General features: G+C 48.3%; 1 protein-coding gene across 1 annotated transcript; it reads left to right on the top strand.

Annotated features, from left to right (window-relative positions):
- The first annotated feature begins 13360 nt into the window (after nt 1-13360).
- LOC144155878 (D-ribitol-5-phosphate cytidylyltransferase-like) lies at nt 13361-16400 on the top strand. Its single transcript, XM_077687574.1, has 2 exons — nt 13361-13803; nt 13880-16400. Exons 1-2 carry the CDS (start codon nt 13453-13455, stop codon nt 14225-14227), a joined length of 699 nt encoding a protein of 232 aa, XP_077543700.1. The 5' UTR covers nt 13361-13452; the 3' UTR covers nt 14228-16400.
- The last annotated feature ends 297 nt before the right edge of the window (nt 16401-16697 follow it).

Below are 16697 nucleotides of genomic sequence, written 5' to 3'. Positions count from 1 at the left end.
CGCTACGAAACTTTAAGAGCAAACTTGAGCAAGTTGCGGGGGACGACTTATAGGCACAGTTAAACCAAGATGAGTCATGTGCAGCCTTTTATGAGACATTTGAAAAAGTATACAGAGACTGCTTTCCATAAGACAAAAGAAAGCAACCATCAAAGGCACGGAAACCATGGATAGAGAAATAATGATTAAAAGCAATAAGAGCTAAAGACGCAATGTAAAACAATTTCCAAAAAAAACTAGAAAACCATATGACCTCAGAAAATTTAAAACCTGCAGGAACAAGGCTAAATCAATTACACGCAGCGCTAAGAGAGCGTATACATGCACACCTTATTCAACGATGAAGTCATTTAAAAAACAGACGTTGTCTGGAAACGCCTAAGCAATTTAATAAACCCCAACCATAACCCTAATGGCGATGAGGGAAGTGTAAATGGCAACATTATAGAAGGTACAGAGTTAGCGTACACTTTCAATGACTTCTTTTTGCATACTCCGAACATACCTCATTCCCGCAGCTGTACGGATTATATGGGACGGAAAGACATTAATAGCGCATTTTTAAGCCCGTCACAAGCGAGGAAGTGCGTAAAACGCTCCAACTACCTAACAAAAGCAAAAGCTCTGATATTGATGAGCTGCAAATACAACCTGTGAAGCATGTATCCGGTATAATTGCTTCTCCGTTGGAATATATCATAAACCTAATCTTTTCATGTTGTATATTTCCAAAAAAAAACTTCAGATCGCAAAAGTCACTACTAGTTTTAAAGGCTGCGATAAAAATAAATTATCTAACTACAGGCCTCTATCTATCTATATATATATATATATATATATATATATATATAGTTCCAATTTTTCCAAATGTATTTAAAAGCTATTACAGTCGAACACGGATATATCGAACACGGGTATATCGAATTATTGTCTATATCGAACTCATAAATTATCCCCTTGAAAATTCTGTGTAAAAGTATAGGAATACGTACGTTTATATCGAACCGTAGTTTTCCCGACATCGGGTATATCGAACGCCGCGGGAGCTGGTAGGTGCTCTTCGGCGGTCGCTGCACCCCCGATTGAGGTTGAGGGGGATGTGGACGAATGCGCGGGCATGGCGAAGGTCGGGTACAGGAGGCGACTCCTCGATAGGCTTTTGATGAACCTCCGCGTGGGCACCGAACTTAAGGTTGACCTGTTGGGAGCCATACGTATGATGACAAGCGCTTGGAACCGCGTGAAGAAGGAGACCGTGGCCAACTGCTTCCGGAAGGCAGGCTTTGTGACGGCCGAACTTTCAGAAGCTTGGGAAGACGGCGACGACGACGACGAGAGCATGGGCGACACGTTTCGTGAGTTGTCGTCCTTTTTCCCGGCTGCTGTTCCAGCCGGAGTGTCTGCCGACGACTTCGTGAACGCTGACACCAATGTTCAGGCTGTTTCGAGCCTCGGTGACGAGGATATTGTAGCTGCGGTCGTACGAACCCAGGCCGATAGCTCTAGTGGTGAAGATCGTCCGGACGAGGAGGCGGCTACACGATCGTACTCCGCGGGTAAAGTGGCCGCTGCGTTCAGCTTGATTCCCCGTTGTTGCGGCGGCATGGAAGGAACTGGGCTGTCGCACCTGGACGGCCTCGAGAATATTGAGACCAGCGTCTTTAATTTCATTTCCAGGACTAAGAAGCAGGCCAATATCAGCGATTTTTTTTTCACGGAAATAAAGCGTCCTGTTGCGTCGTGAGTGCGGAATTAGTTGTCATTCTAGAATGCGCCCATCGGTAAGTGATCGTTCGCCATAGGTGACGTCTCAGAGCCCATCTTTTTTATATCGAATTTTTCATATATCGAACTATTTCGCGACCCCCTTGGAGTTCGATATATCCGTGTTCGACTGTACATATTAGGATGACTAGTTTCTTGAACAATCATGATATAATAACACCTTTCCAGTTCGGCTTCAAGAAAGGCAAGTCTACCGAATCAGCACTGTTAACTCAAAAAGACCTAATTTTAAACTCGTTTGAGGAACGTTGTTATACATCGTAATATTTACGGATTATTCAAAAGCGTTCGACTGCATTAATCATGAAACTTTATGCTTAAAGCTGGAGCATTACGACTTTCAGGGGTGCTTTCTGAAACTTTCAGCCATATTTAGAGCACCGGCCACAACAGGTTGTAGTTAAGGGCAACCACTCCGATACAACGCCCATTCGTTCAGGTGTGCCACAGGGCACTATACTTGGCCAATTCCTATTCACCGTTTATATTAACGATGTTGTCCGCATTGACGGAAACGCCAAATTTGTTATATATGCTGACGATTTAACCCTACTTTTTGTGGCCCAAATATTCCAGATATAACAAAAAACGCCGACAAAACTCTTGCGTGATTATATTCCTGGAGAAACAATTCTTCCTTAAAAATTAATATTAATAAAACAAAGGCTGTATTCTTCAGAGCCCAAAATAAAGCCTTGTGCTCATCCAAACTTATGCTTGATGCAGAATGCATTGAAGTTGTTCAATCGGTAAAAAGCCTAGGTGTAATATTTCAAGAAAACATGGTATGGGACTGCATCAGATCCGATTACGGCACCTTCGTGCAACCGGACTCCACCCTGGCCGCCCTCCAGACCTGCAGCGCTGGGTTCATGGACCATTTCATCGGCACCTTCTTGACTGTATACGAGAAGAACACTTGTTCGTGTACCTGTGAATCGTGAACCGTTATGCCGCAGGGCAAACTTTCGAATTGAAAAAAAAATTGCATGTTAACAGGCATGGTATCTAGGATTCGCTTTTTCGTACCACCCTCAGTTAAGATGATCATTTACAACTCTTTATTTCTATCCAACATTTCGTATTGCCACCTGCTGTGGGGTACCACTGCCGACTCAAACGCATCAAAACTGATGCTAGTACAAAAAAAGGTACTCCCCATAGCGGCAGATGCCCCTACGATGCGCACACAGCCCGAATTTTTAGGCCCTTATCAATTACACCTGTAAATGATCTCTATAGGATGCAACTACTCCGCCGGTACAGAACATGTCTGAAAAATAAAAACACGTACCTGAATACAATAGCGGATTTAAGTTTAAAAAAGAAAAACTACCCTACACGTAATAATGATATTTGGAATGTCCCCCACTGCTACACCAATTACGGCCTCCAGATGTTGCGGTACCAGCTTCCTCAATTACCGAACACGTCAGGTGTTCAATAACAAAGTTTAAAAACGTTGTTAAACAATTCCAGGTTCATAACCGTTTTCCTTTTTTTTCGTTTTTTTTTTCCTTTGTTTGCGCAAACCTACGCACAGATTGATTGTTGCTGACTATTTATTTTTTGCATAAATTAAACGTGAATGTGGCGGTGTACTTCTGTGTATCTGCATGGTACATTTATTTGCACTGTTGTGAGAAATTTACTTAGTTGTGTGTAATTTGCATAGTTGTGTGAAACTTACACGAATTTATGTGTCTCATGTGTTTGCTATTTTTTGCCTTGTATACGGGCCACTCTCCCAGTCAAGCCCATCCACGGCTCTTTGATTATGCCCCCCAGCATCGAGAACTCTTGTAGTTGTTGATGTTGGGATAAATATTTGAAAGATTTGATACCCGCTGTAGAAAATCGCTGTTAACGTAGAAACGATCCAGCAGAGTCTGGAACGAGCGGGGCGCGCCCCAGTCGCAGTCCCACGCCACATCAATTAAGTCGCTCTCTCGTAAGACTCACGTCGAAGTGCGAGCCGAGGCGTCGGCTTTGCCACGGCTCCCCGCCCTGTCGCCTAGCACTTTAACCTCCGCAAAAAACACCCGCCGCGGTGGCTCAGTGGCTAAGGCATTGCGCAGCTGAGCACAAGGTCGCGAGTTCGATTCCCGGCCGTGGCGGCCGCATTTCTGATGGAAGCGAAAAGCAAAAACTCCCGTGTGTACGATATTTCGGCGCACGATAAAGATCCTCAGGTGGTCAAAATTAATCCGGAGCCCTCCACTGCGGCGCGGCTCATCGCCTGCGTTGCGTCGGCGCGTTAAACCATTCGATCAATCTCCTCAAAAAACGGAATTTCATCGTTCAGGACGCCGGTCGCGGAAGTTCACTCGTTTGTATTTTTCTTACTTTTCTCCAAACTTTGAAGCGCCGAATCACATAAATATTCAATAAAAATTCTACCTTCAGGGGAAAGCGTAGCTCTTCTTCATCACAGGTCTTTAATTTTGGTGTTTTTTTTTTTTTGTTCTGGAGCAGTACGGAAGATAATTTTATGTAGGTTTAAAACTGGCAAATAAATGATTTTGCTAAAACCATGAAAATACCTTTTATTAGTTATCAGCGAACTACCACTTAGGCTTGGAAAAATTACAGTGCCTGTGCTTATGAGGTGCGCCGTATTGCTAATGGCTAGAGGTTCATTTTGACTAGACGTTCATTTTGACATCTTCCATTCCCGCACCGGAACGTCTACACGAAGACGTTCTTAATTATTCGCCCATAGGCGAAATCGTAAGCGAAGAGAACTTGCCCTCTTCAAGCAAACTAGAACAGGGCGCGAAAAACGAGGCGAAAGATTAGAAACACGAGGGGACAGAGACGGGCGCTGACCGCGAAAGTTGTTTGCGTTCCTTGAATAAATTTTTGGAAATTGCAGCAACAAAGCTCAGTTGATGTCTGCGCCTGCCTCGCATTCCTCGTGTCCGTCATTGAACTGAGCCCTTTGAGATTATTTACACAACGGACACATTTAACGTCAGATATATCTTTATAGAAAAGAGCCACGTAGCGCTCAGGAGGAAAATGTCGGTTACAGGCGTCCATAGAGAAATATGTAGGTGCTAGCATACATCATTATTTGCATATTCGTAGATTGCTAGCTTTGCTTTAATAAAATTGAAGGGCCATTCTGCCCTTCAGAAACGGGTGGAAAGCAAAGGTTCTACATGTACCATGTCCAACAAACAATAACATCAATGGACATAAAGGAATGCGCGCTAGAAGAGTTTTATTTTGTTCGAAGTGTGACAAGAATGACCGGGTAGTGAACGTCTGCACCGTGGTTTCAACCTTCACAGGAGCATTGATGACTTGCTTTATTCCAACATGCCGACCGCCGAGTGTGCAACGGCGAATGTTCATGAACCGATGTCGCAGCGCAACCAAACGCCTTCAAGAAGAATCGGGTTTTCGTATTTCAGGCAACGTTTTTCTAATCTAAGACGCTGGTTTCAGATGCTCACGTGCACGTTCTCCCGGCAGACCAAATGGGAAGGCGTCCCGTGCGTGGCTGCAGTGCAGCGTCCATTCTTTCCTGAAAAAAAAAAAATTGTTCATTCTTTGTTTTCTTTCATGCTCTCCACGGGCACGTGAGCGACGGATTGGTCACGCTCCTTCTCTTCGTTTCCACCTCCCTTTTTTGTTTTGTATTCTTGCTCTACGAGGGCACGGTAGCGGTCGCGTTCATTCTCTTCGCTTGCGCCTCCTCTCTGCAGCCGGAGGCCCGCGAAGAGGTTCGAAAAATGAGAATAAGGGTTTACCAGCCTCGCTGTAATATGGCTCGGCTTAATAATGTTGCGCCTATGTACGCAGCTTGGCCGTAAACCCATTCGACGCTCCGCGATGCCGGTGGCCATCCTGTCCTCCGCAAGAGGTGCGCCTCGCGCCTCGCGGAGTTTACGATGCCTGTTTTTTTTTTTGTTTTTTTTTTCTGTCTGCCTCGTGGACAGACGTGCAGAGAATCGGAAAACGAACTCTATATATCCGCGCTATAAACTTTTAAATTAGTTTTTTTTTTGTCGCTTCTTAAAAAGAACTTGATGTTTTGATAATCTGCTCACCATGGACGTCATCATCGTGGTTGTTGAGAGCCTCCTCATCGTAGTGACTATCATCATCATTGCCTTAGGCCATTGCCACGCGTAGGAGTGCACGAGACTGCTTCTCTTTGTTTTTCTTTTTTAGAACCGCTTTGTTCTTTTGCGCACAAGTGCTTTTTGAGAAAGCAGTGTCGCAGCGTGTTCCACACTTCAGCGTGTTCCACCACGGCTTCCCGCATCCAGAGTCTCACTCCACTGCCATTATCCGGGTGACAGCAGAGGCCGACTGTCGTCAAGATTGCCTCCATGGAGCCGCCTTGTCCCGACGACACACTCCAGAATATGAGGGGTGACCTCCAGGAATCCGCCATTACGGAAACGGCTGCCCCGGTAGGCACTCCCAATACTCAACAGTCGGATGCAGCGGCGGGCGTCGCGTCGCCGATATATCCTCCGAACTCGATGGGAAACTCTGCGGCGACCATAGCGCAGGCAAACGTAGCTGGGCAGCCCGGTTTGCGACGTCCGCGGCATGAGACTCTGTCAGCGGCAGCTTGTTCGGAGGATGACGGTGAGCAAGAGGACAGCGAGAGTCCCGGCCGCAAGAGGGCGAGGCTGTCGCCCGGTGCAACCGAGGTGGAGGCTGCGCCGAGCACTATGGACGAAGGCGCACCTCGTGAGCCTGAGGTCCAGGCGCATCTCCAAGGCGCTGAACAGGCGTTCACCGCAACACCCTCGCCGAGCGTCGATGCAGTCGAGCTTCGTAACAATTTTTACGCCATTGCTGACGTGCTCGAGGCAGCTCTCGAAGCACTGCTTCTCCCTGAGCTTGAAAGCCTCGGAGCATACGTAGACCCGGAGGCGAGCGGCTCGCTTCGTCCTGAGCTTCTTCAGAGCCTCGGGGCATACTACTTCGATCCTGAGGCGAGCGGCTCGACTGGAAGGACGTGTGCGGACTGCCAGCACCACTTTGAAGCACAAGAACTTGTTGTTGTGCTTCCCTGTGGCCACGAGTTCCACGCGTGGTGTGTTTGCAGGTTCGTCGTGGACGACCACACGTGTCCCCTGTGCCGCGAGGACGCCTCGGGAGAACAGCTGTGACCGCGTGCAAGCTTACGTAAGGCTACCCCCGGGCACACCTATACCACTCCGGGACGCCGGCGCATCAACAGCGGTGACTGCTTGAACGAACTCTTCGTTCCACACTTAGAGCCATTAAGGGGAGAGGAAAATAAAATTGTACTGAGGCTTTTCAACTACGCCTACTGTATTTTTATGGCGCCTGAAAAAGCGTCAATTCTTTGTCGCCGCTCAGCACCTTGAAGTTGTTCAACCGTCCCTACTAAGCCTGGCCAGGAAGAACACACACGTCTTACCCCCCCCCCCCCCCCCCCCCTTCTCCCCGTTTTCATTCAGGTGAAGCCGATTTACTCGGTGCCACTCAGGGGCGCCTCGTCGTCACAGCCGACCCCTATTTCACAACTGTTTTGTAGCGTGAGCTACACTGGCCGAGGTTGAGCAGTTTCGCGTGGCTCCTGGAGAGCCGTGCTGCGCATGCGCGAGGAGCAGTGACGTCACACGGCGCACTGAACGTTGCTCGCTGCCCGGCGTCTCTCACACACCCCACGCGCCCAGCGTCTTCGCCGACCTCCGTTCCGCACGTGGCGGCCCGGTCCACTTCATCATGCGAGGGGTGACCGGGTGTGGAACCGATGGTGCGTATACCGCGCGCGCGCGCGTGCGCGCGTGCGTGCGTGCGTGCGTGCGTGCGTGTGCGTGTGTGTGTGTGTGTGCGTGTGCGTGCGCGTGTGTGCGCCTGTGCGTGCGCGTGTGTGTGTGTGTGTGTGTGTGTGTGCGCGCGCGCGTGTGTGTGTGTGTGTGCGTGTGTGTGTGTGTGTGTGTGCGTGTGTGCGTGTGTGTGCGCGCGTGTGTGTGCGCGCGCGAGTGTGTGCGCGTGTGCGTGTGTGTGCGCGTGTGCGTGTGCGTGTGCGTGCGCGCGCGGGGGGTGGGGGGGTGTGGGTGTGTGGAGCCACTGCTAATTTTTTCCTTCGCCACCACCGATACGCCTCTCTCAAGTTGCGCAATCGGCTGACAGCGGCGGTAGCGCCGTAATCAGGTGATTGCGGAGAATCAATAGTAGCGCGAATAGGCGTCAAAGCGACCGAAAGCCGCCGCTGCCGTTGCTTCCTCAAATTCCACATCGCCAGTAGCTGGGAATCCTTCCGCTTGAAGAGCAACGTGCCCGGTTGGAGCTCCGGAGGCAGCCCAAAATTCTTCTTCAGATTGAAAGGCTTTCCAAACGGCATTTTCACCGGTGTTTTCATGCCTAAGTGTGCGCCCATCACCAGTTGCCGATTTCTGTGTGCCTGGGTTGGGGCTGGAAGGGCGGGGGCGTGAATGCACCGCTGGGCTTCATGCCGGTGGCATACACAACATGTGCTGGTGTGATATTTAAACATGGAAGTTTCATGGCTCAATGCGCCCTGTCAGCTGTACTACGTAGTTGAGCGGTTTGGATCTGGGTTGGGGTGTTACACAGTCAGTAAGATGCCTAGACGGAGACGGGAAACGGGCAGCCACATATTTGTCCGCTAGAATACTGCTCGAGGCCTTCCAGGTTTTAACTCGCTATGGGACGGAGGCATATGTAGCTCGCTTGGAGAAAGAAGAGCTAGAATTGAAGGAACATCGGCCAGAACAGAAGCGCGAATGGACGCGAAAACAACGGAAAGCCCCTGCCGCCGCCATTAACCGCCTCAAGTACCAGCTCTTCGAGTAGCTGCGATTCCCTCCCGGTAGAACAGCAACTTCTCCGCTTGGAACGCTGACGTGACCCAATATTATATACTTGCTCAGCTTAAAGGGATTTCGGAGCGGCATTATCGACCGTGTCTTTCACCTCTAAGCGTGGGCACATAGCCGGTTGCCGGTTTATGTGCGCACGAATTGCGAGTAGAGAAAAGGGGGGAGGGGGCGTGCACGCGCAGCTATAGGTTTCATGCCCTTACTGATGACATGCCCATTGTGATGGCGGGAGGTTTAAACGTGGGTGTCAGATGGCCCAATGCGGCCTTTTCGGTGTCGTCAGTAGTCGAGGGGATTGGGTTGGTGTGTTGCACAAACAGTAAGATGCCTATACCGAGGGAGGGAAACACAGCATAGCTAGAACAGCGCTAAGATGACACAAAGTGAAGAGCGACAAACACGGACGCTGAATCAGAACTGTTTATTTTTGGAAAGACAGAATATTTATGGGGGAAGAAAACCAGCATGGCTATCTGTGTGCCATTACGGCAAGCGGAAAACAAAAAACAGGCTGTGAAAGCTGGTATATTGATTGGTTATGAGGTTTAACGAGCCGACGTTACACAGGCGATGAGGCGCGCCGTAGTGGAGGGCTCCGGATTACTTGAACACACGGGTGTTTTCGCTCTTCGCCTCCATCAGAAAAGCGGCCGCCGCGGTCGGGGAAAGCTCGTATCTAACACGTGAAACATGAACTATTTCCTATATCGCCAAATAAAGTATTTCTTTATCGAGCAGGGCCATGGACGGCGTGCTTATGACGATCGTCTGCTATGGATGGAGAATGCCTCGTATATCTCACAAGTGCGCTGGCCTCTGCTTAACAGATAGCTCCATGTTTTTCAGCTAGAATAAAGCTATAGGGTCCTCCCAAGTTTCAATCAGCCAATTGGCTAGGAAGTATGCTCAATCGCATACCACACACACACAAAAAAAAAACGTATCTTCTTTCGTGCATTCCGTGGACTGCGTCCACTGCAGCTTCGCAGGTCATCCGTCTTCACAGAGGGGAAGGGCACTAGTTTTTTTCTCTCTCGTTGCTGTCTCATTTCAAGAACCTTTTCCGAGAGTTTTAAGATGTTGTTTGTGTTATAAGCTGGCTAGCTTCTCCATAATTCGCGGCGGAATCACAATGACATTAAATAGAGCTAATTTCTACGCTGAGTTTCGTTGCAGAGCACCAGCGCTGTTTCACCAGTATTGCAAGCTGCGCCGATTTATTGTTCCCTAAACCATATTTCCGTCATTCGTTTTTCCTCCAGGCCCCGACGGCATGTTGTGTACAGAGCCCGCACATTTTATTCGTGAAACATTTTTTGGGGTTGCTAAAAGTTCTCCCCATATATTTTACTTAAATATTTTATTGGTTTTCAAATAAATCCTTCAGTTGTCAGTCCCCATACGGTGTTTTGCCTCCTCCGTCCAGTTAAAAGGGTGGTTTACGTTTTACAAAATCACGTCCCAACAAGTCCCCCTCGGTCTCTAGCGTCGTGCTGGTACGTAAAGGTGAAGTGGAACCACAGTGAACTCTTGGGGAGGGGGGAATGGAATTTTTTCTACTTCCTGGGGTGGCTTTCGATGGGTTGTTGTTAGGTCATAGCACCGCTGCGAGGGTTGCAGACAATTCAGCGAACGCCGTTATGTAGAGCGCCACTTCATAGAGGCCGTTTTCTCGAACCCAGTTTCATCGAATGCCGTTTGGTAGAAGGATGTTTCATCGAGGACGTTCTATCGAATTTGGTCGTATACAGTATAGAGCAGAGCCTATAGCTAGGGCGCATGGAGAGAAATAAATGAGACTGCTATTTCTTTTGCGCTGTTATTCCATCACAAAGAACTTTGGCACGTGAATAAGCATTGATGAGTTCGCTAGATACTGGCATCTATATAAGTCTTTCAGGTAACGGTATTTCAAAATCGCGTAATAATGTAATTGACAACTACCGCTCGTGGGAAGCCAAAGCTCTGTCTTGATGTTACGCATACATCGTCGACAAAAAGAGAGAGAGAGAAAGAGAGAATAGTCTTTAATGATACTGGTGAGGTTAGCCTGGCCAAGGCGCCTAGCTTGCTACACCAGATGTATGAAAAAATGAAATGAATGAACAGATGATGATAATGACTGTGATGAAGATGACGCGCTCTATAAGAGAGTCCTGTTTAAAGAGTCTGATCAAGTCCTGTGCTTCGCAGGAAAGACAATAGAGCTTTTGTCGCTCGAGATGCTCGTTTAGAGTTCGACCAAGGGCCTAGCACGTCACTAAGAGTTAGTCCTCTAGAAAGCGGACGACCCAAGGACACTAAAAGGGACGTTCTATAGCTGCTCTATACCGCGTACACTCCCATAATACGTGGTCCAAGTCCTCACGCACGTCACAAAGTGCAGAAGGGGGAAGCGGCCTGTTTCATCTTGAATCGAAAATAACTTGTGTAAGCGACATTTAGCCGCACGTGGTGAAGAACCGCTTCGGCATGCTTGGAAAGTCCGTCAGGCATCCTAAAGGTCCCGTGCGGGTCTATGGAGTGAAGCGGTGCGTAATGTTGCGGCGCAACAGCCCACATGGATCGCTGAAATCTCCAGGCAGCCTTGGACGCTAGGGCAGAAGCATCTTTTCTGGAGAACGGTCGAATGTAGAGCGTATTGGAAGTGCCGAGTCGTGCGGTCACCATTCAAGAAGGGCAAGCCGGCCCAGAAGTATAACCATGCTCCTGAAAGCACATGGGAGGAGGTCTTGCCTGTGAATGAAGCATTAACACGGATTGCTACTCACACTACTAGAGCTTCTGTAGAGATCGTCCAGGTAACTGCCGACATTCTGTAGCCATTTTCATGTGCTGGGCATCTCGGCGTATCCTTCTTTTTTTTTTTTTTTTTTTTTTTTGCTACGCAGCATGTGTCCGGTTCCCTGGGCACTGCAAGCCGAAAAATGGCCGAAAAATGGCCCATGAAGATTCTTTAAGCGCTGTTCCGATTGGCGCCCATCGCCTAAGCTCCTGTTCACGCGTTTTATAGTTGGTTGACGACATTTTTTTTTTCTATTTGTACGTACACAGCAGCAACCATGTACATCCCGTTCAGCAACCTGCGGTCCACGGGTAAGTATAATGCGGCTCCCGGCACGACGTCAGAACCCCCTATACTTGTCACTTCCTATATATATCTGAAACCTGACATGGCACTGCCCTCAAATCGGGTTAGACTGGAACAAAGCAAGATCGCTTCCAGTTGGAATCGCCACACCCATACTCTTACTTAAGACCGATAACGTCTTCACTTCCTTTCTTTGCAGTGTAAGAGGGAGGGAAAAGGTGGAAATGGGTTGTGGAGGGAAGCTCGCAGAAAGAGTGATAGCGGGTATCCGGTGCGAAACATTGAAGGCAGAGAGGCGAAGAGTAGAGAATGGGGTTGATGCAGTGAAGGATAGTTCGGCAGGAGGTTGTGTGGTTTAGAGTAGGTGCACTGCCAGTTGTGAGTGGCCTCGTGGGTGAGGAAAGGCTGTGGGGGAGGACGTATCCTGCGGAGGCGGTGTAAGTGTTGGGTAATGTCCCGGTACGAAACTAGAGTGTCTCGGAAGCTGGGGTGCCAAGGGGCGAACCAAAAGAAGGGCCTGCTCGGTTGACAAGAGCTCGAGCTGTACGGTGGGCCGCTTCACCTGCTTCTGCGCCTGCGTGGGCTGGGGTCCACAGCAGAGCCACGCGGTGTGGGACAATGTTCTACGAGAGGTGATTTTGAGGGCGATTGGGGGAAGTAGTCCAGAGAAGTTTCGAATTGAAGATTGATGAGTCCGAAAGGACGACTCTGGGTGCGGGCGACTGCAATGGGGTGAGGAGGGTGATGGCCGCTTAATCGCGTTCATGAACACAGGAGGCCATCCGTTCATCGCTCGCTCCGCGCGGGTACGGAACGCCTCTACCAGCGTAGTGGGCGCTTGAAGGTCAGCTTGGGCCCGTCTCTCGAGGGACAGACATTGTTAACAATGCGGGACCGTATGCACATAGTCAAGGCCAGTGGCAATGTCCGATCGTCACACCAGTCGCAACGCCTACCCTTTGACCCCCGCCTGGGAAGCTGCCCTCCTACGACTCGATCCTCACCAAAGGCCCGTCTTCCCTAGACCTTCCTGGGTTCCCCGACAACATGCACAGACTGCGGTACTTTAACTAGACAGCCCGTCTAAGCCGTTTTCAAACGAATGCAACGTGCCTCCCTCGCTAAGTCGGAAGAGAGCAGAATGAACTTTGATTTCGCGACACAACATGACAACATCGGGTGGGAGTGGGATTTGCCGCAGAGGGTGGGGCATTTCTGGGAGCGCAACGCATTCGGAAATTGAAGCTCTATGCAATAAGCGCAAAGGACTAACTAGCGTGAGCCAGCGCGAAGAAACAAAAGACTACCGAAGAGAGTGTTCGTGTGTCTTGTTTTTTCGCGCCGTTTCACGGTTTCACCGTTTTACGGTTTTACTGTAGTTTTACTGGTTTCACGGGCCTGCATGCAATCCGTGTTGTAGGTCAACTTTTCTTGCCCCTATATTTGTAGAGAAATTGATGTTAAAGAGATTTCGCTTGTCACCGTCAAAGAGCAACCAAGCATTAGAGAAAATTTTCAGAAATAAAAACCCTAAACAAACCGAGAAACAACTTTCGAATCGTTCAAAGCAATCCAATCCACTAGCCATCGAAACAAGTGCCAAGGCGCCAAGCAAGGCCATCCTCCCTGTTCTGTGGCAAGGCGCTTGCATCAACGTTGCTTCGAGCAATCTGAAACGTCTTGACCGCTTCATAATTGCCTCCACATCAGGAAAGCACGCTCACATTGCACTCGATGGACAGTGCAGTAAGCGTCATCTTGCCAGCAGCAGGAAATGGCGAGAGAATGAACTTAGAAACGCCCAAGCAGTTTTGCGAAGTGCAAGGAAAAGCAATTATGTGTCACACAGTTGACGCGTTTCTGCAACACGACTGGATAACAGAGATCGTCGTAGTGTATCCCCCAGATAAACACGAAATGATGGTCGATACATTACGCTCCGCTTCCTTGCTGGAAAAAGTTACCCTCGTGCCTGGGGGTACGACGCGACATAGGTCGATATTCAACGGCATGGAGCACTTGGCTCAAGATCCTCCTGACATTGTAGTCATTCACGACGCCGTCCGACCCATCGTTCCAAAAAAGGCGAGTACGAACGCGCGCTTTTCCGTAAATATTTTTTGTAGCGCTGTGGAGCTTTATATAACTGCTCTTTTCGCAGGTTTTAGAGGAAGTGGTGCGCGAAGCGAAACTCCACGGCGGAGCAGGACCTGTTGTGCCCCTTGTGTCGACAGTTCTGAAGATCGGTAGCAAGGGATTTCTGGAAGAGTCACTGGATCGATCCAAATATGTTGCGAGTGAAACGCCGCAAGCATTTCAATACCCGTTGCTGCTGAAAGCGTATCAAAAGTGCACCGAGGAAGAATACAGCAGCGGCACCGAGTGCCTCGCGCTTTTGCAGAGGCACTGCGCAGTGGCGCCCAAACTAGTTCCGGGGACCAGCGACCTGTTTAAAGTTACCTACCAGAGAGACCTGTACGCCGCAGCTGGCGTAATTCAGAACATGTAGGACAACTCTGCTGCTCTAATTTTGCAGCGCCATTCGCATGGTCCCTTTGCACATGCCAGATGGCGAAAGCTACATGTTACATAGCCATGCAGCAGCTGCGCATTACTACATAAAAGGTGGTTGGTGAGGGTGGCAAGGTGATTACACTCAAACCTCGTTATAACGAAGTTCAAGGGGAGCCGTAATTATTTCGTTGTATCCATTATTTCGTTATATGAATTTTAAAAGTTTACGGCAATGTATGCTCATTTGGGCGCACAACTATAAGCATGCAAAGAAGGAAACCTCCTCGCAGCCTGCTGTACCGCTACTCGAGAACACTAGCGAAGGAAATTGAATAGAAGACAAATATTTTCCTTGCTGATTGCGCACACTGCCTATGTTATTCGGCAGCTAGAAAAAAGTCCATGATGCTGCTTTGTTTGGGACATCGGAAGCGAAAGACTTCCTTATCAGCGGTGGCCACCTCGTTGAAACGACGTAGAAGGTCAACCGCATCGAATGCCTGCGATGAAGCTGGCACGTCTAATGCGTGGGCATGGTAGACCACGGAGTCTTCGGCGTCGCTTGCGTTGGTTTGTGGTTTGTCGGGCGACATCTGCGACAATAGCATCGTCGGTGAGCTCCTTCGTAGTGACCGCGTCGGAACGCTGAGAGAGCCCATCTTCCTCGCCCCGCTACTCTGGTTGAGCCAGGAGGTTCGCTTGCTCGGCTGCACGTGGCGTGGCTGCACATGGCTATGAGGTCGACACGGAGTTTTAAAACAGCCAGGCCGAACTAGTGTCGAACTCCATGGAATACTTCACGCACCGTGGTAGGGTTTTTTTCCGTTTGGGAGACTAATATAGTTCGTTATATCGATTGACGGGTCAATTTTACTTCATTACAACAAGGTGTCAAATGCATGGTTTTCTATGGCAATTCAAAGGGGAATTGAATTTACTTCGTTACATCCATTATTTTGTTATATCCCGTTACGTTATAACGAGGCTTGAGTATACTATCAAAGCTACTGTGGCATATCGATTTTCGTTACAATAAATTTAATTGTCAGTTAGTATACACAAAAGGATGTTTGGCGAATTGGGGCCATTCCAACTTGATATTACTTTATTAGGTGCCCTAATTTTATTTCAGCTACAGTGGATGCTTGTTAAATGAAAGTTGCGGGACTGTTAAACAGCCTTTGCGGTGGCACAGTGGCTAAGGCGTAGTGTTTCCAAGCTCGTGGGTTCATTACCTATCTGCAGTAGCTGGTATGGGCGGACAAACCAAAATGTGCGCATGTGCAAGATTTTGCTGCACATTGAAGATCTGCAGGTGAACTAAATTAATCTGTAGCCGTCCACTGTGGGGCACCTCGTAGCACGGGAGCAGCATCGGTGTATAAAAGCAAAATTTGAACATTCTTTTTGCTTTGCTTGGCTTTTTTGACAAAACCTGTTGGGAAATAAAAATGTCACTAAACCGAGCTCCTGATAAATAAAACAGATATTACTGGCTTCTGGCACACTTTAGCGAAGTTGCCGTTTTAGCAATTGACAGCAGCATAAAAATGCGCAGTATAAAAAAAGCAAGTGGAAGTGACTGTTTTGCTATGACTCTTGCTTTCTCTTTTCAAAGGAGGCAAAAACCCTACTCATATACTTACTGCTTGGTGAAATCATGTGGGGTGACCAAACATCTCGGTTCCGAACATGTCCTGGGCGAAAAAAGGCTGAAATTGACGAAATCTTTCACTGAAGTCGAGTAGCTCTGCTTTTTGGCACACAGATTGGATTTTTGCAAGTGATATTTATGTTGGTTTTGTTTCCTCTTTAGGTATAAGCACCCTTGCAATTTACCGGATGTATAAAAATTTTGAAAGGCACCTCGGACCGCTCATGTGTTGTAATGTGAAAGCATTACATTAAATGTTGAGCAGTGTGGTGTTGGCAGTAGTGAATTGAGGTCGATTAAGAGGACCACTGGCTTATGCTCAGCAAAATAGCTTGAGAAGTAATTGTGTTCTCGTTATCGTCATAATCCTCTTTCCTTTGTGTCGTTTTCTCATATGTGGTAAATTATTGAGGTATGATAATCACCCCAGTTAGCCCAATGTAGGCATTGTAAGCGTAAACATGCTCTCTCACCTTTTTAGTTGGCATGCACAGGCTATTAGTGTATGTAGGCCTCAATACATATGCCTAACATGATTCTAAGCAAAGGCCACAACAATTAACCAGGTCCACCTTTCGTCAGCTGCAACCAAGGAGTGGCAATGGTGCATTGGGCAACCTCACCTTTCTCTTGTGATCTTTTACACTGTTGATCTGTGAAGTGTTGTGTATTGTCAAAGCCAGGAAATAATAATAGTAAAAAAAATTGGCTCTGGTGCAGAGGATGTGTGCTAAATTCGCATTCTGAAGGCTCAGAGTTTGAATCCCAGACCACAAAAGTTTCTTCCCTTGAATGTTATTCCACTTGCACT

The sequence above is a fragment of the Haemaphysalis longicornis genome, unplaced genomic scaffold, assembly GCF_048455015.1.
Source record: "Haemaphysalis longicornis isolate Haplotype H1 unplaced genomic scaffold, Haemaphysalis longicornis Haplotype H1 scaffold_1, whole genome shotgun sequence".
In the NCBI taxonomy this organism is placed as follows: Eukaryota; Metazoa; Arthropoda; class Arachnida; order Ixodida; family Ixodidae; genus Haemaphysalis; species Haemaphysalis longicornis.
This window is presented reverse-complemented; position numbering and strand designations above follow the sequence as displayed.

Excerpts from the sequence above, each read along its gene's own strand:
- LOC144155878 (XM_077687574.1), top strand. The coding sequence starts at position 13,453 with ATGGACAGTGCAGTAAGCGTCATCTTGCCAGCAGCAGGAAATGGCGAG. Across the intron at positions 13,804-13,879 it reads GACCCATCGTTCCAAAAAAG|GTTTTAGAGGAAGTGGTGCG; the intron begins GCGAGTACGAAC and ends CTCTTTTCGCAG.